Raw genomic sequence first — 24,925 nt, forward strand, 5'->3', positions numbered from 1 at the left:
TAACTTTATAACCAAATTTAATTTAATTTCACCTTACATTTGATAGATTTCACTTTAAACAAGAATTAGTATATCTTTAGTAATATCAGATTTACAGGAATTGGAATAAAACAAAGAAACATGTAAATTGTATATAGGCCTAAAATATCACATTTGTGTTTGGGAACACAAGCACTGAACTGCCCTAAAGAGTATTGACAAACTCCAACATTCAAATAGCCATATTTACAAATACGTGTTCTGAAATCTTACAATTCGATAAAGGTCGTAATAAACCCCAGCCCAAACTTCAATTAAGTGAAAAAAAAAGGATGACACTTGTAAGGTTTGAAAACATGATTAAAACATCATATCCTTATATAAACATTACATTTACCATTTTATTGACCAAATCAGCAAAACAACCTTTAAAAGTATTATACACTTGGAATAATTTCAAATGTGGATTTTGGGGGGAATTCCAAGTAAAATGTGACATTTTCAATCAAAAACTGCCTTAAAAATTTGATATATGATACCTTAACTGAAAACCTATGTCGATATCATTAAGATATCGATGTTACATTAATGCGATAAAAATAAGAATTTTTTAGAAACACATTTTCACATTCAACCTTTGCTGGCACCAAAATGATATGTGTGTGGAGATAGGCAATGATGAAATAAAAACCATAAGCAATGATAAGGTGACTAGGTCTCACAAGTTCACGTCTTGATTCATGACAACATAACTAAAAACTATTGGCAATAGATTATTTCGCAACTGTGTATACTATGTACAATCCAAATTGCACACTGAGATGGACTGAGACACAGGAGCTTGCGAGACCTAAAACAATATATTACACTAGAGGTTTTGTTCTTTTGAGGCAGTCCAGGGTAGTGACAAGGGATGCAAGGTCACAGGTCATCTAGATAGAATACATGCTGTGAAGGATCGGCACCAACTTTAATAAAACCCCACTTGGACAGCATCTGCTAATCCGTGTAACTATGCCAGCTGTGACAACGCTACATTCATGGTCATAGAATATGTCAACACTTGCCTAAGGAAAACGAAGAATCACAGCCCTTTGCAACATCATAACAGCAGAGTCTAGTCGCCATCTCAGTGAACCATGCTCAAAAACAAATACTTACAAGAAACAAAACTGTTACATCAAGTTAGGTTTGAAATTTGTTTCTGGGACTAAAACTTTACAAATGCTATGACTGCAAGAAACAGACAGAAAGACGACAGGATATAAAGGTATTGTTCTAACGTGAGGCAACGCCAAGTTCTTATTTAGGAGGCACTACCCTCATACCCCAAAAATGTAATCACAAATTACTAATGCCAATTTAAGCAGAGCTAATTATGTCTTTTGCATGATAAAAACTTTCAATTTAGTATGTGTTGTACATGCATTTGGAAAGAACACACAATGAGATAAAATGCTTGAAGTTATATTATAGGAGTAATGACCGTCATAGCATTAAGCAGGCTTGAGTTTCCGTTCCACTGTGATCAATGTGAACGTGCAGGCTGGCAGTTGAAGCACTGACATCCTGAACACATCCATGCTGTTGTCAGCACCAAGTATAACCACACTGGCTAGATGTCTGTATCTTCACATCCCATGCAGAGGTGGAGGTGTTGACAGCAATGCAGCAAATGCAGTGATGGCGTAGTTCATAAGTTAATAAATAGAAGCATCATGTGTGATCTGGAACGCCCAAAGAAGGCACCTCCCTTTCGGCTATGTACAAAACCCTTCCCAACTCGACTTGTAAAGCCGGAAAGTTGCAGTGAGAACAGTTTCGGTATCAATAAGTACACTGTAGAAAGTCACTGTATATTTGTGACACAGTACATCACTGATGCGCTTGTAAGTCATCACCATATAGTCATACTAGAAGCCCCAACCATGCACTGAATCTATTCTTGTTTTTTTTTCAAGTCACTGTTGGATCATCCTTCAAACAGGACTAGTTTTTCATTTTTTTTCCCTGTCCATTTTAATTAGTTCCACAATGTGGTAGCTGTAACTGTTGATAAGGTAGAGTTCCCATCCTTCCTCCTGTCTTCAAATAGTGTTCGTTAGGTTCAGACTCAGTGTAACATAACTGTCCAGGAATGAGGTAAATATCGCCTTGGACAAAAATTCCACTGCAAGATCAAGTGTCATGACAGACCTGCATGGCTTGAAATGCGAGCATAAGTTTCACCTCAATGTTTTTTGTCAAAAGTTGGAATATGCAGATGAAGTCTGGAGACTTGAAACCAGAATTATCAAAGATCATTCACACAAATTTCCTAAATTGAAGCCGTCATCATTTTCGTACGTTCAAGTTTTTGGCTGCTTTTGCCATATCCTTGTGAACCTTCTTGGCAAGGTGCTCCTTGTATGAGAAGATATCAGAGTCCCACTTGGTGACCTTCTGGTGCTCACAGATCCAAATTTCCTCGGTCACCTGAGAAATACAAGCAAAATATGGATCTTAAGTTGAGAAGATCGACTGGAAATACCATACATGTTACAGTCAAGAAAAGTGTGGGTTGTCATTCAGCTAAAAAAAATACATCAGTTGAAACACAGGTCAACAGTACACAATAATAGTCAAATGCTATGATACAAGAGCACTTCTTTTCCCATAGAGTGAGTGAGTGAGTGAGTGAGTGAGTGAGTGAGTGAGTGGGTGGGTGGGTGGGTGAGTTGGGTTTAACGCCGCTTTTAACAGTATTCCAGTTATATCATGGCGTGTCAGCTTAATGTGGGAGGAAAGCCCGAAGTGATGCAGGTCGAAGACATTTACCACTTCGATGAAACCCACGAGCACGGGTATGGTGCTGACAAACCTAGAAACATAATCGGGGCGAACCGGGATTCGAACCCACAGTCATAGGTTTCTGGCGTGCCCAAGGGATGCAACTCTGCACAGCGAATCGTGGCGCCTTAGACGACTGGGCCACCCGTGGCCCCCTTTTCCCACAGACCATTCCTAGTTCGACACTGCGGTCACCAATACTCTAGCCATATAATAGAAGCCTGTCTGAGACAGTCATTTATATGACAAGTCATTCTGCCATGGAGTTAAAACTGCAGCTGCCAGACATGGAACTGATATATAACATTTTATATTTTATAAGAGGGTCTATATATTACAGGTGGGAGACATAATAAAAATAAATATTTTTATGTTTGATTTATTTCTTTCCCAACTGAATGGCCTTAGGTATACAAACCTAGCAGATTACAGAATGACACAAGAGATACGAAATGATAAGGCCATGTAACTGGAATACCCGGGTAACTGTCAGTGCTTTTTGAGCATGTGTGAAATCCAAGACCACAAAAGGAAACTTAACATTGTTTTCCATTTTCCAGGCTTCTGTATCTCAAGTCACTAACTTGAAAACAAACAACAATGCAGTCAGTACCTTACAACTATCACCAAATATATTCCAGTTGCTATAAAAAGTTTGAGTGCTTAATCTTCCAAACCAACGAAAGCATTCCCCATCCATCAAACAGAGACCAGCAACCCATGCTTGCTGTAAGAGGCGACTAACGGGATCGGATGGTCAGGCTCGCTGACTTGGTTGATGCATGTCATCGCATCCCAATGCACAGACCGATGCTCATGATGTCAATCACTGGATTGTCTGGTCCGGACTTGATTAGTTACAGACTGTCGTCATATAGCTGGACTATTGCAAACAACAAACAAAGAAACCAGTCATGAAGAGAATCCCTCCTACCTGTGATATAAGCCTGAAGTCGTGACTGACGAGGATCATTCCACCATCAAACTCATTAATGGCGTCGGCAAGTGCGTCAATGGTCTCCAGATCCAAGTGGTTGGTAGGTTCATCAAGCAGCAGCAGATGAGGACACGACCAAGCCAACCAGGCGAAGGTCACACGGCATCTCTGACCATCAGAAAGGTTCTTGATGGGACACACCTGAAAAAGCAACCGATAGTGTTGTAAATAACAAAACAATCACTTTTGATAAAGTGATAAGTTGGATGACTTTAGAGTGATTAAATGCTGCTTTAAGCTGCATCAGCAACATTCCAGCTATTTGCGGCTGTGACACAGATTCCATATAGCTATAATACTCACATTCATTAGGCCCTACACATTTTTCTACATGGTTTACAGATAAAATTCGATAAAAATCCTTAAAAACAGTATTGCAAGTTACATTTTCTATGATGCTAAAAGTAAAAATCGTTGTTCATAACATTATTTTTTTTATATCCAATGGTCAAGTTTCATCAAACCAGCTGTTAGCATACTACACAGTACAGCCAGACAACGGCTGAGCGGCCATCAGCATCCACTGGACCAACCTATCAGCCCTGTAATAACAGTTCATCTGCTTGAAAATGATCATGCAATTGCAATAGTGTCTCTACCTGTTGTAGTCCAGTGAGACCGAAGCGTCCGATGATCTTCCTCATCTCCTCCCTCTCCTTGATGTCAGGGTAGCACTTCATCATGTAGTCCAGGGCGGACATTTCCACGTCCAGTTGGTCATGGAGATGCTGGACAAACAGAAGTGAGAGTGAGAGCGTGTGTGGGTTAAACGCCGCTTTTAGCAATATTCCAGCAATATCACGGTTGTGGACACCAGAAATAGGCTTCACACATTGTATATATGTGGGGAATCGAACCCAGGTCTTGGGCATGACAAGCAAATGCTTTAACCATTAGGCTACCTCAACGCTCTAAGGGAGTTAGTGTGAAAGTAGTTTGGACATCATCAGAACAGTCAGACCACAAGGCGAAATCACAAGTGACATATCATCTTATCCTCTTGATGTTGTGACAGTAACAATTTGTTTGCACAAAGCCTGATCATAAGGACCAGATCTGTAAATATTTACAGCATTGGTTGGTTGGTTGGTTTGTTGTTGTTAAACGCCACACTCAGCAATATTCCAGCTATATGACGGCGGTCTGTAAATAAATTGAGTCTGGACTAGACAATCCAGTGATTGATATCATGAGCATCCATCCACGCAATGTGGGATTGATGACATGCATCAAGTCAGTGTGCCTGACAACCCGATCCCGATAGTCGTATTTTACGACAAGCATAGTCACGTTTTACGGCCAGCATGGGTTGCTGAAGATCTATTCTACCCCGGATCTACACTAACCTATATCACACAAGGTATAAGCATTCTAATAGGTAGTCAAAAGACATTCACTGACAAATCTGATTGCACAACCTAAGACTGGTACAATTTCATGAATTCATAGGAAAAGGTTTCAGCTTCTGTTTGTTTCCAAAGTGATCACCAACAGGATTGCAGGTAGGCAGGCCATGCCATCACCTCACTAAATCTTTAGTCCAGTGGACACGTAATGAAAACATGTGTAAATCACACCAAGTGTAAGCTGGTCCGCCTCATCTATTACCTGGTGGTATCTGCCGATCTTCAAGTGCGAATGTCGACGTATCAAACCCTCTGTTGGGACAAGCTGAAATAATAATAATCATCATCATAATAATCCATTCCATGACACAAGTCATGCTCAAAGTGTATTATTACCCTGATCAATGGATCAGTGGGCACTCAATTTTCATTCTCAGCTCCCTGAGGAGTATACAACCCAAACTGCCTTGGAGGCGCTATAAGGTTAACAGCCACATGTCCATCTCATCCTACCGGGTACCCATTCACTGGTTGGTGCACAGAGGCACATTTCGAACAAAGTCACTTTCCCAATGAGACACCACATATTCTATGTGCTTCAGTGCGGGGCATGACTTAAGAAACTCTCAGGAGCCAAGCTGCCGAACACGGTCACCCATCCAAGGGCTCCCTGTGAACAATATTGCTTGACTTCACCTGATTTGTGACTGTGCACTGTACACAGTACCACATCCCATCACGTGAACAACCAATTCAGTGGCAAGTAAAACTAGAGTGAGTATGGTTTCACACAGCTTTTAGCAATAATCCAGCAATGTCACGGCGGCAGACACCACAAATTGGCTTCACATATTGTACCCATGTTGGGAATTGAACCTGGGTCTTCGGCATGATGAGCGATCGCTTTAACCAGTAGGCTGACCGACCGCCCCACTAGATGACTCTGAGAACATTATACCCAGAGTCATCTAGTGGCTCATTATTGCATGATGTGAAGGGCTCACTTTGGCAGTCAATGGACACAACCAGGTGAGGTTAAATTTTATGACGTAGCCGGGAATCAAACTCCGGACCTTCCACTCTCTGGGCGGATGCTCTGCCACAAGTCCACAGAGGCGGTCCACATTCTATAAGATGATCTAAAATCCTCTTCACAGCCATAAGATTTAATTGATAGTTTATCAAGAGAACAATCTTACATCTCCTGTGATCAGCTTCAGAAGAGTTGTCTTTCCTGCTCCATTAGGTCCAACCAAAGCCACTCTGGTATCCAAGTCAACGCCAAAGTCCAGATCTTTGTAGATGTGGGGCTGCAGACACAAAACATGCATTAATTCTAACACAATGTAAAATTCAACCATAAGCATTAGCAGCCCCCTAAATGATCATGTGCCTTACAAAATCACCTTTAATAAAATTGGTATAGTTTTTTTGTTTAACGCTGCACCCAGCAATATTCAAGCTATATGACGACAGGGGAGGTGGTAAATCAGAGATCCCAGCTGCATCTATCAACACTACAACGATGCAGAATAAAGACTGACCTTCTTGTCATTATATCTGAAGCTGACATGCTGCACCATGATGACAGGGGGTGGCAGTTTCCCACAGCTTGGGAAGTAGAATGACAGCGTCTGGAATACAGCAATGTCCAAGGTTTCAGTTGTATTCATTTCATGGAAATCTCTTTCTATTATAAAGAGTGAAAAATTGGTTGGTTGGTTTGTTGTTTAACGCCGCACATAGCAATATTCCAGCTATATGACGGCGGTCTGTAAATAATCGAGTCTGGACCAGACAATCCAATGATTGATATCATGAGCATCGATCCGGGCAATTGGGATCAATGACATGCATCAACCAAGTTAGCGAGCATGACCACCCGATCCCGTTAGTCGCCATTTACAACAAGCATAGTCGCCTTTTACGGCAAGCATCGGTTGCTGAAGACCTATTCTACCCCCGAATCTTCACGGGTCTGAAAAAAGAAGGGGGATTTCTGCAATAGTACATAAATCTAGAGCCCTAGACTAACAGCTAGTCTCTGAAATGAACTATTTTACAGAAAAAAGTTGTTAAATTATAGTTATAAAATATAATAAAAAGGAAACCAGACACTTTCTTCATTTTCATACTGCAGTATACTAGACTTGCCAAATATTATAGACTTCTGTGGGCTGTATGGGACATATTTGTTTCAGGGTCTGTATGACAGACAATAGGGACCACCAACGTCTTCACTTTTTCACAATTAGCCATATGGCAAAGACCTCATGACTTTTGTTCATAATTTCGATGACTGGTAGATGAGAAGGAAGACTCCTCAAACAGTGCATCCCACCTTGTCAGAGGTGACTCTCTCTGTGAGGCCTCCATCCACCATTTTTTTCAGCGTCTTTTCTTTGCTCTGCGCCTGACGGGCCAACTTTGCACTGCCATGACCAAACCGAGCAATGTAGTTCTGAAAACAAACATTTCATTTCAGTACCCTAATAGAGTCTGTGAAAACACAGCTGTTTATGCCATGTCAAAATACCACTAGCGGCCGAAAGTGCTGAAATATTGACAACGATTGGTCGTTTAACACTGCACTCAATAATATTCCAGCAATATTCAAGCAATATTCAAGCTGTAAATAATTGAGTCATTAACAACAATTAACAAACTATAAACAATAATTCATCTACTGACCATGCCAATTTCTAATGCAAAGTAAAATGATTTACACGAACAAATTCAATAAAACTGGCATCAAATTTGTATTAGCCACAAGTTTGGAATCAGAAAATAATCGCTACGGAAGTTTGACCATTGTACTAAGCGTCAATCTCCAAGGGAGAGAACTCTGTACTGAACCTCGGCCTTTTATGTCATCACGTTCCAAACTTTCACAACTTACTTATAATACTTTGAATAAAGGGTGCTTGCAGTTCTGTATTACACAGTAACAAGCACTTCGGTCAGTAGTGAACAGACATCACTATTGTTTGAGATAAATTAACACACCCTATAACAGGCTGACCTAATCTTGGCCATGATTCCAAAAGTGCCTTTGAGAAGTAGTGTTTAATTATTACCAGGTTACACCTATGGATGTTCATTCCACAAAGGCCAGGCATTTATATTTCTTGGTTTTACAGACATGTGAAAAATCCATGTTCAAATGTGGAAAAATGTTAATAAAAAAATGAAGACATTTCAGATTCTTCTTGTTCTTCAAAATGTTATCTGAATATGATAGTGTTATATATGCAGTGTTAGCTAAGCTTGTCTCGAGGTGTAACCAATGATAACCATGGCAACCTATTCATCTACTGAAGGATAAAAAGTAAGTTTGAATTCAGCAAAATAAAGAAAGTACTTCTTTCAAACAAATATTTCTGGATGCTTATCTCAGTTTGTCAGTAGTTTGGAATCAGAAAATAATCGCTACGGAAGTTTGACCATTGTACTAAGCGTCAATCTCCAAGGGAGAGAACTCTGTACTGAACCTCGGCCTTTTATGTCATCACGTTCCAAACTACTGTCAGACTAAATCCTGAACAGACCAGGTTTGATAACCAAGGGGATGTAACTCACCTTCATGTGGGAGATCTGATCTTGTTCCCATTTGTATCTCTTCATCTGGTTTTCTTCCAGCTCCATACGGGTCTGCATGTAGGTGTCATAGTTACCCTGATCAACAAAAGACAGACAATGAATCCACATGTCAGTCAGTGATTCCTAACACTGCAGCAGTCTTAGTCCAGCTGTATCCCAGCAGTCTTAATAGGTGAGGTGAAATGGGGTTTAACGCCGCGTCCAAGATTATTGCACTTATAAAGCGACGTATGTATGTGTGTGTGGATGCTTGTACTAGTCTGGACTGATGCCGATTTATAGTGCTAGCACACTGAGATACCATGCCGCAGTTTAACATGAATATCCCACTCAGACACAGTATACCGACTCCGAGCCGACCAGTCCTTGTTTTAGCCCCTTAATGCCAAGCGCCAGACAGGGTAACAACAAGTACCATCTTTTAACGTCTTTTGGTATGACACGGCCAGGGATCCTGGACATACCGCTTTCCGGGCGGACGCTCTACCACTAAACCACTGAGGCAGTCCTAGCAGTCTTAACAATTATTCCAGGTTTGTTTGTTTGTTTGTTTGTTGTTTAATGCCGCACTCAGCAATATTCCAGCTAAATGACGACAGTCTGTAAATAAATGAGTCTGGACCAGACATGCCAGTGATTGACATCATGAGCACCAATCTACGCAATTGGGATGGATGACATGCATCAACAAAGTCAGTGAGCCCGTTAGTCGCTTCTTATCTCAAGCATAGTCGCCTTTTACGGCAAGCATGAATGATGAAGACCTATTCCAACCCGAGTCTTCATGGGCTGGCAGAATGAATGATGGACGTCACTGTAACAGTTCCATAGCTCTTACAAGCAACAATGGTATACTGGTTGGAAGCTATTCCAACCTGGGTGCAAGAGAATTCAGGTGCAGATGGCTTTGAGTGGAGGGAATGTCGTCAGCAATACTCCCCCTGTATCCAGTGTAGGAGGGTAACGATATAGCTATCGATGTGTTTTCCATTATTGTTTACCCTACGACTTTATGAAAGCATAACAATCCATAGCTTTAAAAGTTGCAACTATTTAAAAAAATCAAACAGATATCACATAAGTCAGAAAACTCAGTATCACAGTCAAATTTCAAACCTGTTGTGTGTTGATTAGCAGGAATTACAGCAACTTCAGATTACAGTTACTACCCTACAGTTCGAGTAGAGACGGGGAGGAAAATGGTCGACTTTGATATTGTCAGTAATAGTTCATTCATTTGTACTACTTTGATTGATATAATTATCAAGCCTTTGAGTTGGCATAATACTATTGACCAAATAACGCAATCGTGAAAATAGCCCCAAAAGTCACGGTTAATCCTGTCGGGAAAAGGGAAACCCGTGGTTGACAGCATAACAACATGGAGACATGCAGTCGGGTAGCCATGGTAACCATACCACACCACCAACCACACATTGCGACCAACCAATCCTCATCAACTGGCTAACACAACAAGCACTGGGTGTTGAATCCCTATGGGTCAGGACAACATTAAGACTGTGTACATCTCTGCGCTTACACCATAGTACTTGAGTTTATTGAGCTGCATGTGCACGATGTTGGTACAGACGCCGTTGAGGAAGTCCTGAGAGTGGGAGATGATCATCAGGATACGTTTGTAGCTGGAATCAAATAGAGCGCACTTTACACACTTGGAACCAATCAAGTATCACTTAAATCAGTGGGATTCTGTGTTAGTGTTAGTCCTTCCTCAATGTTCCTCGTGTCGGACCAGCAACCTAGAACCCTGAGATCATGTCCGTGCCTCATATACGAGGGGCGTTCGATACGTTTTGCAACTTCAATATAAGACCAAGTCGCAGAATATCTTTTGCACTTTTATTTTTCAATATAATCTCCATTCACCTCAATACACTTATTCCATTTGTCCTTCAAGCTTTTAATACGACTTTCATAGAAATCCGCAGATTGGCCCTCTTACCACGCCTCTGTGGCAGCCTTTATGTCCTCGTCGTCCTGGAAGCGTCTTCCACGTAGGGCAGATTTCATTTGCCGGAACAGGAAATAGTCACTGGGGGCTAAGTCTTGGCTTTAGGATGGGTGATTTAACTGTTCGAATCCACATTCACATATGGTGGCCTGTGCAATTCTCAACTTGTAAACCTGAGCGTTAAAATGAAATCTGCCCCATGTGGAAGACGCTTCCAGGATGACGAGGACATAAAGGCTGCCACAGAGGCGTGGTTAGAAGGCCAATCTGCGTATTTTATTTTACTGCGTATTTCTGCATTTCTGATGCGAATTTTAATCAGTTACGCAGCTTATCTGGAGCTCTGATTGTCACAACCATACTTTAACATAGACTTACAACAGTCCTAGGGTTGCGATTGCTTTTGATCTCCCCTCATGTTCGCATCTCAGTCTTACCTGGCTAGTTCGTGTTCCAGCCACACACATGCATTAAGATCCAGGTGGTTGGTGGGCTCGTCCAACAGCAGCAAGGCTGGTTTGATGTACAGGGCACGAGCGAGAGCTATGCGCATACGCCAACCTCCGGAGAAATCCTTCACCTAAAGCACAAGCAGTCACAATTGTCATGTTTGTTCAAGATCTGGTTATGAGAACACCAGTTGGGTTTAACGCTGCTGACAGTATTTCAGGTATATCACAACGTGTCTACTGCAAGTGATGCACGTTTCCCATTTTGGTGAAGCCAACGAGTTTGGTGCTGACAAACCTATCAACATAACCAGTAGCGGAGGGACGATACACCGGTGCATCGTGACTTTTGATGCTAATCAGTAACCAGGAAGTGCTCACTTCGTAAACAATTTCAATTTCCTCAGAATGTTCCGTCTGCTGTAAATAAGGAGTTATTAATGCATTGATACATATTTCTGGCATCTTTTGTAATATTGCCTTACCCCCATCTATCAGTGGCCAACAATATTACCCGCAGTTCCCCAAGTAAACTTTCTCTATCGACCTGAACTAGATCATCTGCATATTCATGGCGACTAACGAGGTAACGGAAGTTACGTAGTCCGCTGATTTTTCCCCGCTCTGTGCCCAGAATCTATTGGGAGATCATAAGGGCCATTATGCCAAACTTAGAAATACGTTCTTCACTAGTAACCAAAAGATAAATACATACTTTGGGCATACTAGGAGTGTTTTTTATATATTTATTGTTGACTTAACATTTTTCCATTTTGTGACAAATTATTGTCATCCAATTTTTTTTAAACAATCTTAAAATATCATTTCTGATATTTTGATGTTGACTTATAAACATATTTTTCTCTAATTTTGATAAATATGCATTGAATACCTATTGCTGATAACACATTTGGTATTTTACTTGTGCAGTCTTTGCACTTGTCTGGACAAATCACTGATGTCTGGCATGATCATACCAAGTGGTTGGTAGAATTATGTCCTCTTTTTGTCCAATTTGGACCTCCATACACAACTTTTCTCTGTAACGCGATATGATGGAGTTCTCTCCCTTTTCAAACAGAGCGCGAGGCCCGGCTTTTACTCGGAGCTACTAATGTAAATAATGAACTTTTATCAGTAAAATATGCATTGTTTGATAACATGAATGGTATCTGATACAGAGAATAAACAAAGGTTAGCGAGTGCATATTGTTCCGTTCAGCGTACATGACAAGTACCGCGATACCCTGAGGTTGCAGGCTACCCATGTGGGGAATCGAACCCGGGTCATCGGCGTGACGGGCAAATGCTTCAACCACCAGGCTACCCGACTACCCCTCTTACTTAACATAAATGTTTGATTTAGCAACTGTTACAACTGTACTGCGATACATATCGGATTGCAAGTTGGTATAGTATCCCAGGCCTATATAATCAGAGAATCTGGGACTCGGGATCATACGTTTCTGGCACATCGAACATGCTAAAGAACGCACCTCTGTACAATGAATTCTGGCACCTTAGATGACAGTACAAAAGATGTTTGAGTCGCATTCAACATCAGGGATTAAACAATTTGAAACAAGAAAACAGTGTTATCACTATCCCCTGCCATGGTGACCACTAGAATTTTGTTTGTTCAAGCAGTAGTGAATAAACTTTAAAAAAGAGAAGAGTCCTATAAAGCCTTAAGAAGCCGTGAAGATCCGGGGTGGAATAGGTCTTCAGCAACCCATGCTTGCCGTAAAACGCAACTATGCTTGTCGTAAAAGGCGATTAACGGGATTCAGGGGGTCAGGCTCGCTGACTTGGTTGATGCATGTCATAGATCCCAATTGCGTGGATCGATGCTCATGATATTAATCACTGGATTGTCTGGTCCAGACTCGATTATTTACAGACCGCCGTCATATAGCTGGAATATTGCTGAGTGCGGCGTTAAACAACCAACCAACCTTATGAAGAGATAGGCACTAGGGTCGTTTTTAATACACACAAAAGGCCACTTATCTGGGAAAAAATAATTAATGGCACTAATTCTCAAACTCATGTCTATACGGACAAGAAAAGTGATTCAGGAGTCATATTCAACAAAGAATCCATGTTTCATATTGAATGTACAAGCAATGTCACTTCATCATCAGAATCGTCCCTAGAAATTAAAATACTGTTACATTTTATGTCTCAGTGACAGCAATATTATCTCTTTGTTGTTGATTCTTTTCACACTACATAATTACATGTTTGTTTATATCATATTCAAATGTGCCACCAAAATAGTTTGACCCCACTTTTTAACATTATTCCAGTTATATCACTGCGTGTCAGCTTAATGTGGGAGGAAAGCCTCGGCGTGACGAGCGAATGTTTTAATCACTAGACTACTCGACCACCCCTATAGAGTTTTGAACAAGTATGGCTACCTTTGTGTGCTGCATGTCCTTTGTGAAACCAAGACCACTGAGGATGTAGCCAGCCTTTGTCTCAGCGTTGTCAGCGTCCATCTCGTCCAGGCGCTCATACACATCCAGTAGACGCTCATGGGACTCTGGACAGTGAAAGAGAAGGTATTGAGGTACACATAGTATGAATGAACAGGACACACATTCCTCACCAAAGTCTACTGCATCCTCCATTATCAAGCATATTTTATCTCCATGACAATTACACTCTAAACACTGGTCACCATCAGGACCATATCTTCATTTCAAACTGATGTCACAATATCCACCTAACTACCATACAGAATTTCTCTGAGTGTAATTTAATTTGACAAAATGAAAGATACTGAAGCGAAAGGATCCAGGGTATTTATATTAAAAAAAAGAACAAAGATATCATATACTGCACAACAAATTGTCTACAGTTTTTCCTACTCCATGAAATAGATCTAACCAGAAATCCTTTTGATTTATACTGAACTTCTGACTCCAAAGATTCCGACTAATTTACCTAACCTATTTGACATGTCTTCAATAATTCAAATAATTCCTTTTTAACAGGCACCAAGAGGTTGTTATCTTAATGGGAAATGCTATGGCCAAGGTTATTGTTCCAATAAAGACCCTATGTAAGTATAATTCCTGTGATAGCTGCTGTCAGGCTGCACAACTGCTCCCAGTAAATAGTATACCTGGGTCGTCTCTTGCTCCAAGTATTTCAGCTTCCTTCTCCAGTCTCAATCTCTCCTCGTCAACTTCAATGACACTCTCAAGAGCTGTTTTTTCGCTTGGGGCCATCTCACGACGCAACAGGAAGATGTCCACATGCTGAGGGACAGGTATCTCTCGTAGATCTAAAGCGGCGAGCAGCGTCGACTTGCCTGTGAAAATAAGTTGTCAGCACAGTGAGGGATAGAAATGTATTTCTGTTCAAGCAAGGAACGGGGCACTGACAAGGTTGCTTAGATGCACGCTTGTTAGTGTTTGTTAGGGCCAAACTAAAAAATGATCCACCTGATTAACACCAGCCTGTAAACAATCGAGTCTGGACTAGACAAACCAGTGATTGATATTGTGAACAATGTTTCATGTGGCAGGGGCACAACGACTAAATCACAACAAAGTCACACAGACTGACCACCCTATCAATTTGGGCACCACTTACAACCAGCATAGGTGGCTGGGCCCATTTCCCAACCTGGAATCACCAGATTCACCACAAGGGGTGTACACTTTGGAACTCAAATGTACCAAAAAGAACATGAAGCAGATTTTTTTATCCATCTTCTACCCTGTTTACAAAGTTTGACTTCTTCCTTTTCATTGAGGCTCAAGTTTATCTGATGGCTGAATCATACTGTCTATTAGCATGCTTGTATATTCATACGTCAGACAGATTTGTTTTGCTAGACATCATTATACTGGCTTTGTAGTTCACAAATAACACAGTCATATTTGAAAAGAGGGTGTAATTTTCTAACTTATTCCAACTATGCATAGCCATCAACTCCCCCAAATTAGAATTAGTATTCTGTTATGACCTTCAGGAGTGGACACAAAACCCGGACAAATTTATGAATCGTCTACAGTTCCAAAACTTGATAATTATTATTGCTTAGTTGCTATTTTGACTACAGCAACTTTGGATAGTATGAGCCGAGTGTCTCAATTGAACAGCTGCAACACTTTAAGTAGACATACCAGTGGATAGACAAGACGAGTATGTACCACATGGTGTAAGGCTGAATAATTACCTTGTCTGAAAATGTAGTCCCTGTGATTTCTATAGAAATCAGCACATTTGGACCTAATTACATACTAAGCCCACCCATGTTGCTCAATACCAATTACGCAATCAACAGTAGTAGAACTGTTAATATCCGATTACAGATACACCCTGATGAGCTCTGCTCTCATGACACAATGTAGTTGATACATTCAGTAACATATGGATGTTATACATTACATAAGCCTGGTAATTAGACAATCTTCACATGTACAGCTGACTCTCAAACAGCATGAACAGTGGTATATATTACATGTCAATGACAAAATACATACATCATAACCAGGGATTTATCTACAGGGATGAGAATGTATATTTTTCTTTTCAGCTGAAACATCTTTGCAATGGTGCATCAGCGTTCCCGTTTACCGGTAATTACCAGTTTGTTACCGGTAAAATAAGGCTTGGACCGGTAATTCATGTGACTACCAGTCCCTGTCGACCGGCAAATAAAGTACCTTATAAATCTTTGTTGTTGAACAAAACATCGGCGATATTCAAGTCGGCTTGTCTGTTACCATCAGGGTTTCCCAGTGTCTATTTCTAGGCTAAATATCCACTAGTAGTGACATCTCGAAATATATATATATATATATATATATATATATAAAAAAGAGAAAATTGTGACTGAAGTTGTGTGATTGGCGTATAAACCTTATTAAGTTACTTCAGATATGACATCTTTGCACTGAACATGATTTTGAAAGAATTAAAACCAAATAATTTTCATACGTTTTTTCATTTGTTGAAAGTTGGACTGGCAGTTTCAAAAGCCAGCGGGAACACTGATGCATGGTCCATAATTTGGGTGTGTTTAGGGGGGGGGGGGGAAGCCATGTGATGTTAACAAATTTATTGATCGCTAAAATTCGCACAAGATTTTCACCCCTCTTGAAATGATTCGAAATATATTGGCAAGCAATATTTGGGAAAATTGGTGTGTTTTCAAAAAAGGGATTGTATTTGCTCAACATTCTTAAATTTGGTGGCATCTTAACACGAGCATTTGACGCAATAGTGTGAAACTAAGCATTAAACCTGTTGAAAACTCTTTGATCCTATTTTCTAGCCCTGTTGTCAGTGAAATACAAGTCACCTCTTACCACATCTACTGAGGCCAATGAGGCCATACCGTCCCTATAGCTTACATCCACTGAGGCCAATGAGGCCATACCGTCCCTATAGCTTACATCCACTGAGGCCATACCGTCCCTAAAACTTACATCCACTGAGGCCATACCGTCCCTATAGCTTACCACATCCATTGAGGCCAATGGTCTCGTCCCTATAGCTTACCACATCCACTGAGCCAATGAGGCCATATTATCCCTAAAGCTTACCACATCCATTGAGGCCAATGAGGCCATATCGCCGTCCCACGTTGAGCTCAAACTTGGTGTCCTGCAGCAGCTCCACACCATGGAAAGTGATGGACAGGTTGTGGATGTGGACATCTCGACTGTCAGGATGCGAGGCCAACACACCTGTGCAGGAGCGGTACTTGGAGGCAAGGTCAAGGCCATCCAGACCGTCAGTCACTTCACTCACACCATTAGATGCACCATTAGCTGAAAGAACAACATGAAACAGTGTCAGTCATTTCACTACTGGATATTATACCATTTCTATATACTCCATGTTGTTTAATTGTGAGCTGTAAATAAATCCCTCACCAGATTGATACAGTGTTGAAAGCTGGGTCAAAATGTGTCATGAAATCAATCCAACTAGCCCTCCCTTTGAACTTTAAAGACCCATCAGCACGATCAGCTAACAATAACACCAAGACTGTTGGCTTAGAATCCCATGGTATAGTATGGGTTGACAGCCGTTGACTGAATATCAACAAGTGAAGATCTAGGTTAGACTAGGTCCTCAGCAACCGATGCTTGTCATAAGCATGATAAGAGGCAACTAATGGGATTGGGTGGTCAGGCTTGCTGACTTAGCAGATGCATGTCTTTGTATCTCTATTGTTTGGTTTGATACTCATGTATCAATCACTGGATTGTCTGTTCCAGAATTGATTATTTACAGACTATCGTCATACAGCTGGAATATTGCTGACTGCTGTATTAATCAACAAACAAATGAAATGAAAATGATTGTATCTGATCATTACAAAGTAACTTCAACTGCTTGACTTGGGGAACCTCCATGAAATCAAAAGCTAGAAATACTAGACAGGTTCCTTAAATGGGTGAGCAGTATTCTGCCTGCATAAAAGGCTACTTGACAAGATTGCAAAGACCAAACATGCCATCATAGACGGTTGGTGACTGTCTTAACTACTTGATGACCTTGTGTTTTTTTGTTGGTTTGTTGTTTTACGCCGCACTCATCAATTCAATAGTCCAGCTATATACATGACAGCAGTCTGTATATAATTGAGTCTTGACCAGACAATCCAGTGGTTGATATCATGAGCATCGATCCACGCAATTGGGATCGATGACATGCTGCAACCAAGTCAGTGAGCCTGACCACCCGATTCTGACCACAGAACTTGGTTAGAAGCACTTAATTTAGCACTCAATTACATTCTTTATTGTGAGCATTGTTGTGTATTTCATTGTTTCCGCCCATGCACAGTGAACCCGACATGTCAATAAACTCCAATAGAGGGGGTAAATATGTCACTTTATTAATGTGAGCAGGGGACACTCATTTTTCACATAAACTTCATGCCTGCCTTAACCTACTGAATTACAGTATACCAGCCATAGCGTCATGATATCTATGAAATATGCACAGTAATCACGTCTAATGACGTAACCATAGTCCTGCACCATGACTGTGGAATATATTTATTTTATGAAAAAAATATCAATCTAGAAATACATACAAAAGCAAGTCTAGCCAGCTTAAGCTAGCTCTATTCTGAAATCAGCATAGGGAATTTTTTTAATTTTTAGAGTCAAGAAGGATATTGTGTAATATAAGATTTCAGAGACTAAATGTTAGTCTATGTGACCAGTACAGGCTTCACTAAGCCTATGTACAACAATGATGCTGTCAGTGAGCCATCACACCTCACTGTATATTCACAAGCAAACAGGCTGCATCCATTTGCAATCACCATGTCGCTTTCAGCATGATCAGCCTTTTACAGAACTTTAGACTTATGGTTATTCTCTGAAAAAATACAATTTTGATAGAAACAAACAACTATCTCAATTGAAAAGGAACTCCAGTGAGATGGGAAATTCAGAGACTGAACCTGTAGAACTTCCAGACTTGCTTCATTTGGGGTTTTAAGTTACAGCATTACAGTAAGCATTTAAAGGGCAGGGCGGAAGGGAAAAATGTATGACCCAGGGACTAAGACTAAAATGACATTCTGAACAAGTTCAAAATTCACTAAAATGCACACAACAATAGATTAGTCCCCACCTTCCATTACAGGTATTTAAACTAGTTTTATATATAATTCACAATACATTAATCCAATTTCAATTTGATGAATGGTAACAGTGCAGCCATGCAGTACGTCCATGTATGCCTTCGGCTCAGCCAGTTATGCTTCCTACCAGGAGAGTGGCAGTTCAAGCATACATCTATCAGTAAGTACCATTACTAGTCCACAGCTGTTGCAGAACATCAATAACTTCGCCACTGGTTAATAATTACAAACTATCATGACTATAGCTTGAAAAACAGCTTTAATCAATCTCAATTTGAGATGGGGAGTTGCAGGTACCTGGTCAGTCATTTGCTTCCAATTTATGTTCCTTGGGAAAATATATCAATAAACAGCATAATTATTTCTGTTGCCATTCAGCCAACCGCTGGGCAGCACATTATCTTGCCTACTCAGCACTGTTCAATGTAATTTTCCTATTTTCAGCTTATCATTAAAAACTGACTTCAAAGATATATTGAAATCAATTCTCATAACAAATAACTTCACAGACTGCTTATATTAACAGAAAGATATTGTATTTGTAGACAATGATACGAAACCAGTGACAAAGTTCAGTGAAATTATGCAACACAAGCCCCGCCCACTGTTATCAGCCAGTCAGTCAGCTACTGAGTACGGCCTTGTTTCTTAGGTTAATGGAAACACACAAAGAAAATGCTAAATAAACCCAACACCATGGAATCACTTGTAATTTACTGACCATCTTTATGCAAGAGAATTTTACTTGTTTTATTTTAGTGAGTGAATATGGTTTTACGCCGCTTTTAGCAATATTCCAGCAATATCACGACGGGGACACCAGAAATGGGCTTCGCACATTGTACCCATGTTGGGAATCGAACCCGGGTCTTCGGCGTGACGAGCGAACGCTTTAACCACTAGGCTACCCGACGGCCCCTGTTTTATTTGAGCTCATTAACAATGTTTAATGCATATGGCATTAAGCCTTCCAAAAAGCGCCACTTTTTCAGCATAGTCATGTAACCCTTAACCTCAGTTATATTGGCCAAATAGGAAAATGAACCATTTATGCAACCTTTTGGAGGGATTATTGATATGTATACTAGTATATACAGTGCTTTACTTGATGCAGAAATGTTTGTCCCTTACACACAAATATACCGAATGGAAGCAGAAAAATTATATATTGCATCCCAGAGGAGGCACAAACATTCATTGTACACAATTCTTGACAAGAAATATAAAGGTCCTGTAAAATAATTATGATTTATCAAAATCTTATCATGCTTATAGTACAGTATCAGAGCTCCAGATAAGCTTTTGGTGTTGTGGATATTTTATCCATGCATTTTAAAATCATTGGGTAACAGTAATTCTATCTGGTTATTCAAATTTCTGTTACCCTCTAGTTTTTAAACTGTGGGTATTTAAGTTAAATTTTTAAAAACACTATTCATCAAGCGCCTGCAAACTGGTGTCGTGTGGGTTCGAGAGCTTTATAGGACTAAAAAATATCACGATACTTCCACAAGAAAGTGTGATGGCAAATGATCATGATGTAACTGTCATCGTAGAGTTTCGCAAGGTTGACGGAATGCCTGTTTATAATTTCTAAATAAGTTGCTGATTTGCTAATCGAATACGCAGGGTTACTTCACAATATTTTGATGATACGCACAAGTTTTATTTTTGTAGCGTATCTGTAATGTTCCTTGCGTATTTGATACGCTTGGATTTTATTTTACTGCGTATTTCTGCATTTCTGATGTGTATTTTACGCAGATACACAGCTTATGTGGAGCTCTGCAGTATACTACATCATTTTATTACCTCAGAGGATACAGAGGATTTCCTTGAAATTAATTAATGGGAAGTCACCTGGACCCCTGAATTTGTGTGAAAGTAAAACTCTGATGTATCTATAGGCATTAGTTTTGGCACAATTTGGAATCATAGGTGCATCTAATTTTCAAAGTATTACCTTCTGAGGAAGAGTTATAAATAATATCATTTTAGTAACATTTATATGTTCAAATCATTCAGAATCCAACACTGTCCAATATGAACAATGATGAAGCCAGTTTGGATGATGATTAGACATCTGACCATGCTAATCAGCAACGGCCAATATAGACAGAGGGCCATATACACATATCAAGTCTAGAATGAACACTACACTCATCATTGCTTAACGTGCTTACTGAGATAGAGATATATTTCTTTGAATTCAACATGCTCAAATAAATTATCAATTTTAATGAATTTCTGGGGGATAATTTTTTTTAGAAGTTTGGTTTGGACATCGCTTTGAATAGTATGTCAACTACATCACAGTGTGTCAGCTCAGAGTGAAATCATGAATCACTTTGGTGAAACACACAAGGCCAGGTGTGGTGTTGGCACTAGAAACTTAACCAGGGTGAATATGGGATTCAAACTCATGATCATGGGTTTCTCGCAAATTGATTGATTGTTGTTTAACGCAGCCCTAGGGAATATTCCAGCTATATGACAGCAGTCAGTAAATAAACGTGTCTGGACCATACAATCCAGTGATTGACTCCATGAAGATCGATCTAAAAAAATTGGGATGTGATGACATGCATCAACCAGGTCAGCAAGCCTGAACACCCGATCCTGTTAGTCGCCTCTTACGACAAGCATGGGTTGCTGAAAAACTATACTCTACTCGGTCCTCAGTTGTGTCTCGCATATTGAAGGGATGCAACTCTGCTCAGCACAAAATATCCTCAGATGGGCCATGTAATATTGATAAAATGTATAACAGACAAGGTTTCAACATGTTAAACTTGAAGGCATTTTGTTAGTGCAGTGTTTCTTGGTAAAGGTGTGTGTTGACATGATGCCGAGTAAGTAAAATATGATATGTGTTGAAGAAACATAATGCTTTTAAAACAAATAAGATCCATACAAGGTGTAATTATCTAAATGCCTTTGCTGCCAAAACTGAAAAGTATCATGCTTACCAGTAGCTCCATTTTTTACACCATTTTCTTCCCCATTCTCCTGGGGTTTCTTTCCACGGCTACGTTGAGCTTCCTTCTTCTTAGCATCACGCTTTTTCTTGGCGTCAGATGGCATTGTGATTGGGGTTTGTAAATCTCTGAAATCATATTCGACTTATAAATCAACTGCATGCTGTGAACAATGGTATCTCTCCTTTAGCATGTTAAGTATTAGAGTATCTGTTCAAAAATGTAAACTACTCTGAATGTTAGTTCCTCATTAAGTTTGAACATTATCACATTATTGATCATAATGTTATTAGCTTAACATTACTATCTTTGGGATATTTTTAAACATTGAGAGCACTTTATTTACCATGTTTACTGTGTTACTGAAATCTGAATAGATCATGTGAAATATTTACAAATGTAATATAGGCAGGTTAAGTAGGTTTTACTTCAATTCTTCCCGGTGAATCTTGTCCATCACCATACTCACAAAAAAGGACAAGTAGCATGAATTGAGGCATTACTGACTCGACAATTTTCAAAGTGTCTTTCAGGCATTACCTTACTTATGGTGTACTGAATATTTACAGGGACCTTACATTAAAACAGTCCCCAAAATGAAAAATATTCGTCCAAATAACACTCAACATGCTCAAACATATCACTTCAGTAATCATAATCAATCGTTCCTAATTTAGTAATAACTCCTAAATAACAAAATATGCTGATAGGATCTCAAAGCAAAAATTACAACTGACTAAAGAGGCATTTGGTGTTTACTTTATTTTTCACTTATTTTGGCGACACGAATCTTGTGATAAAATAACGTGAAAGTTCACAGTCCTAATTCAAATATAATAACAAACAAGCTGAATACAAATTTACTCTGAAAAGAAGCCAGAGAGGCGATAATATTCCACGTATTGTTATTCGCGACAAAGGACGTAGGTTTGTCACTAAGCATACAGGATAGAAACTATGACGTCATAACGGCATTTCACTACCACAGAAGATTGGTTTCCACAATATGGGAAGATATTTCTCGGTAACTGGGTTTCATAGTTACCAACAAAATTAGAACACCAATCAAGTTCGGTTGTAAAAACTAAACAGAACAAAAACTTGGTATTTCATAACGCCGGCATGGTATTCTGAATAAGCATTGAAATACGTCGTTTCTTCACAGGAAAAGAAAATGAAATTTTGCCTCACATATACAAAAATGGCTTATTTCACTCGGCAGAACTATACAAAACCATTATTTCTTTGACATTACTGATTAGTTTGAGAAACAAGCGTCTTACCTGTGAAATAAACGAACTAAAAGTGTGACAATCCCTGATCGACACCTGTGTAAGAGCGGGATGTCAACTCCACATGCTTCAGTACCGGAAGTGCATTCATACCGAAACTGTAAATAGGTTTTCTATATAACCCCCATGACAGTTTAATTGTATGTACGCTACAAATATAGATGGATATTTATGGCATGTATCTAATAAATGTTTTGGGTTTTTATTTTTGTAATTTAAACCAATACAACGCAAGTATATTTTTACGCCTCGGGTTGATACAAAAGATATACAGTTAATCCGGAATAAGAGCCAAGAAGCATTAAAGAACGACAGATTGTGAAATACAAGTCGTGTAGGTTTGAATGCTCATGGTTTATCAGGCATTGAGACACAAAATAAACATAATAGTATTGCCAGTCTATTTAAGTTGTATTTATAGCACACATTAGTGGTATATGTAATTTTATCATATAAACGTCCTGAAGGAGAAAGTTTAAGTTTGGAACAAAAACGAAATGTTTTCCCTCACGTCGAAATTAGAATGAATTAATGTTTGCATAGCATCCGAAAATATATTTATGGAGATAAATGAACAAAAATCATGAATGTGATGTTTATGAAATCTTCTTACCATACAATTATGATATAATAATATAATAATAACACGTTTATCTTTTCGAATGTCCTGAAAGAATTATATAGTCCAGGTCTGTGATGTGTATTGTTTAAGCGAGCTGGATGATTCAGCAGCCAATGTGGCAGTGTCGACATTTGACAACCTTAGAGAAATATTGATTATTATTCGTGCATGTGTGTCAACAGTGTCATACTGATTTTACGAAACGAGTGTTAGAATTCTTGTACACGAGTTTCGTAAAATCAGTATAACATTGACGTGAGTGTACTTTTTTTAGCCACTATTTCTTAATTCGTTTAGATCCGTGAAGATCCGGGGTAGAATAGGTCTTCAGCAAACCATGCTTGCCATAAAAGGTGACTATGCTTGTCGTAAAAGGCGACTAACGGGATCGGGTGGTCAGGCTCGCTGACTTGGTTGATACATGTCATCGATCCCAATCGCGTGGATCGATGCTCATGATATTAATCACTGGATTGTCTGGTCCAGACTCGATTATTTACAGACCGCCGTCATATAGCTGGAATATTGCTGTGTGCGGCGTTAAACAACAAACCAACTAACCAACCAACTTCATTCGTTTGATCTCCCTTTCAGAAAAATGCACGACCGAAATCCAGCTATGACGTCGTTTCTAGTGTGGCGTCATTTAGACCTTACGTCACAATACGATTCGAATGATAGTCAACAATGCCGTCAGGAAGACGTGAACAATATACTGCTGCGCCAAACGCACCAGTGCACAAACGATTATTATGAGTGAGTGAGTATTGTTTTACGCCACAATATTCCAGTAATATCACGACCGGCGACACCAGAAATGGGCGATTTTTATGGACTCGGTTACTTTTAACCCTATGGGTAATACAGTAATTCAATAATTCAATTATTACCCATTCTTTCTTAATTTCTTTGATCTACCTTTCAGAAAAAATGCACTGACCACGACTGCCGACTCAGAAAACCACAATTGTCGAATGACGTCCATCTATGACCTAATTTCTAGTGTGGCATCATTTCGACCTTACGTCACAATACGATTCGAATGACAACAATGCCGCCCGTATGACGTAAACTATACACTGTGCGTTAAGCGGTATTTGCACTATACCAGTGCACATACGATTTGTATGAACTCGGTTGTTTCCAACCCTATGGGAAATAAATAAGATTATTAGCCGAGCATATTTCCGTGTCGTAAATACCGCCGTTGGCGAGCATTATATAAATTTTC

General features: G+C 39.7%; 1 protein-coding gene across 1 annotated transcript; it reads right to left on the reverse strand.

The window, feature by feature from the left end:
* On the reverse strand, nucleotides 1-23,139 carry LOC139465008 (ATP-binding cassette sub-family F member 2-like). Its single transcript, XM_071246676.1, has 15 exons — nucleotides 23,064-23,139; nucleotides 21,772-21,908; nucleotides 16,740-16,967; nucleotides 14,306-14,494; nucleotides 13,596-13,720; nucleotides 11,161-11,303; nucleotides 10,292-10,394; nucleotides 8,731-8,826; nucleotides 7,493-7,612; nucleotides 6,696-6,785; nucleotides 6,351-6,461; nucleotides 5,414-5,476; nucleotides 4,405-4,533; nucleotides 3,743-3,946; nucleotides 1-2,454 (listed from the first exon to the last, which is right to left on the reverse strand). The coding sequence occupies exons 2-15, from the start codon at nucleotides 21,884-21,886 to the stop codon at nucleotides 2,314-2,316; spliced, it is 1,857 nt and encodes a 618-aa protein (XP_071102777.1). The 5' UTR covers nucleotides 21,887-21,908; nucleotides 23,064-23,139; the 3' UTR covers nucleotides 1-2,313.
* Nucleotides 23,140-24,925: the final 1,786 nt, after the last annotated feature.

The sequence above is a fragment of the Haliotis cracherodii genome, unplaced genomic scaffold (genome assembly GCF_022045235.1).
Source record: "Haliotis cracherodii isolate W230 unplaced genomic scaffold, xgHalCrac1.p SCAF_17, whole genome shotgun sequence".
In the NCBI taxonomy this organism is placed as follows: domain Eukaryota; kingdom Metazoa; phylum Mollusca; class Gastropoda; order Lepetellida; family Haliotidae; genus Haliotis; species Haliotis cracherodii.

Excerpts from the sequence above, each read along its gene's own strand:
- LOC139465008 (XM_071246676.1), bottom strand. The coding sequence starts at position 21,886 with ATGCCATCTGACGCCAAGAAAAAGCGTGATGCTAAGAAGAAGGAAGCT. Across the intron at positions 16,968-21,771 it reads TGTAAAAAATGGAGCTACTG|CTAATGGTGCATCTAATGGT; the intron begins GTAAGCATGATA and ends TTGTTCTTTCAG. Across the intron at positions 5,477-6,350 it reads TGAAGCTGATCACAGGAGAT|CTTGTCCCAACAGAGGGTTT; the intron begins GTAAGATTGTTC and ends TTATTATTTCAG.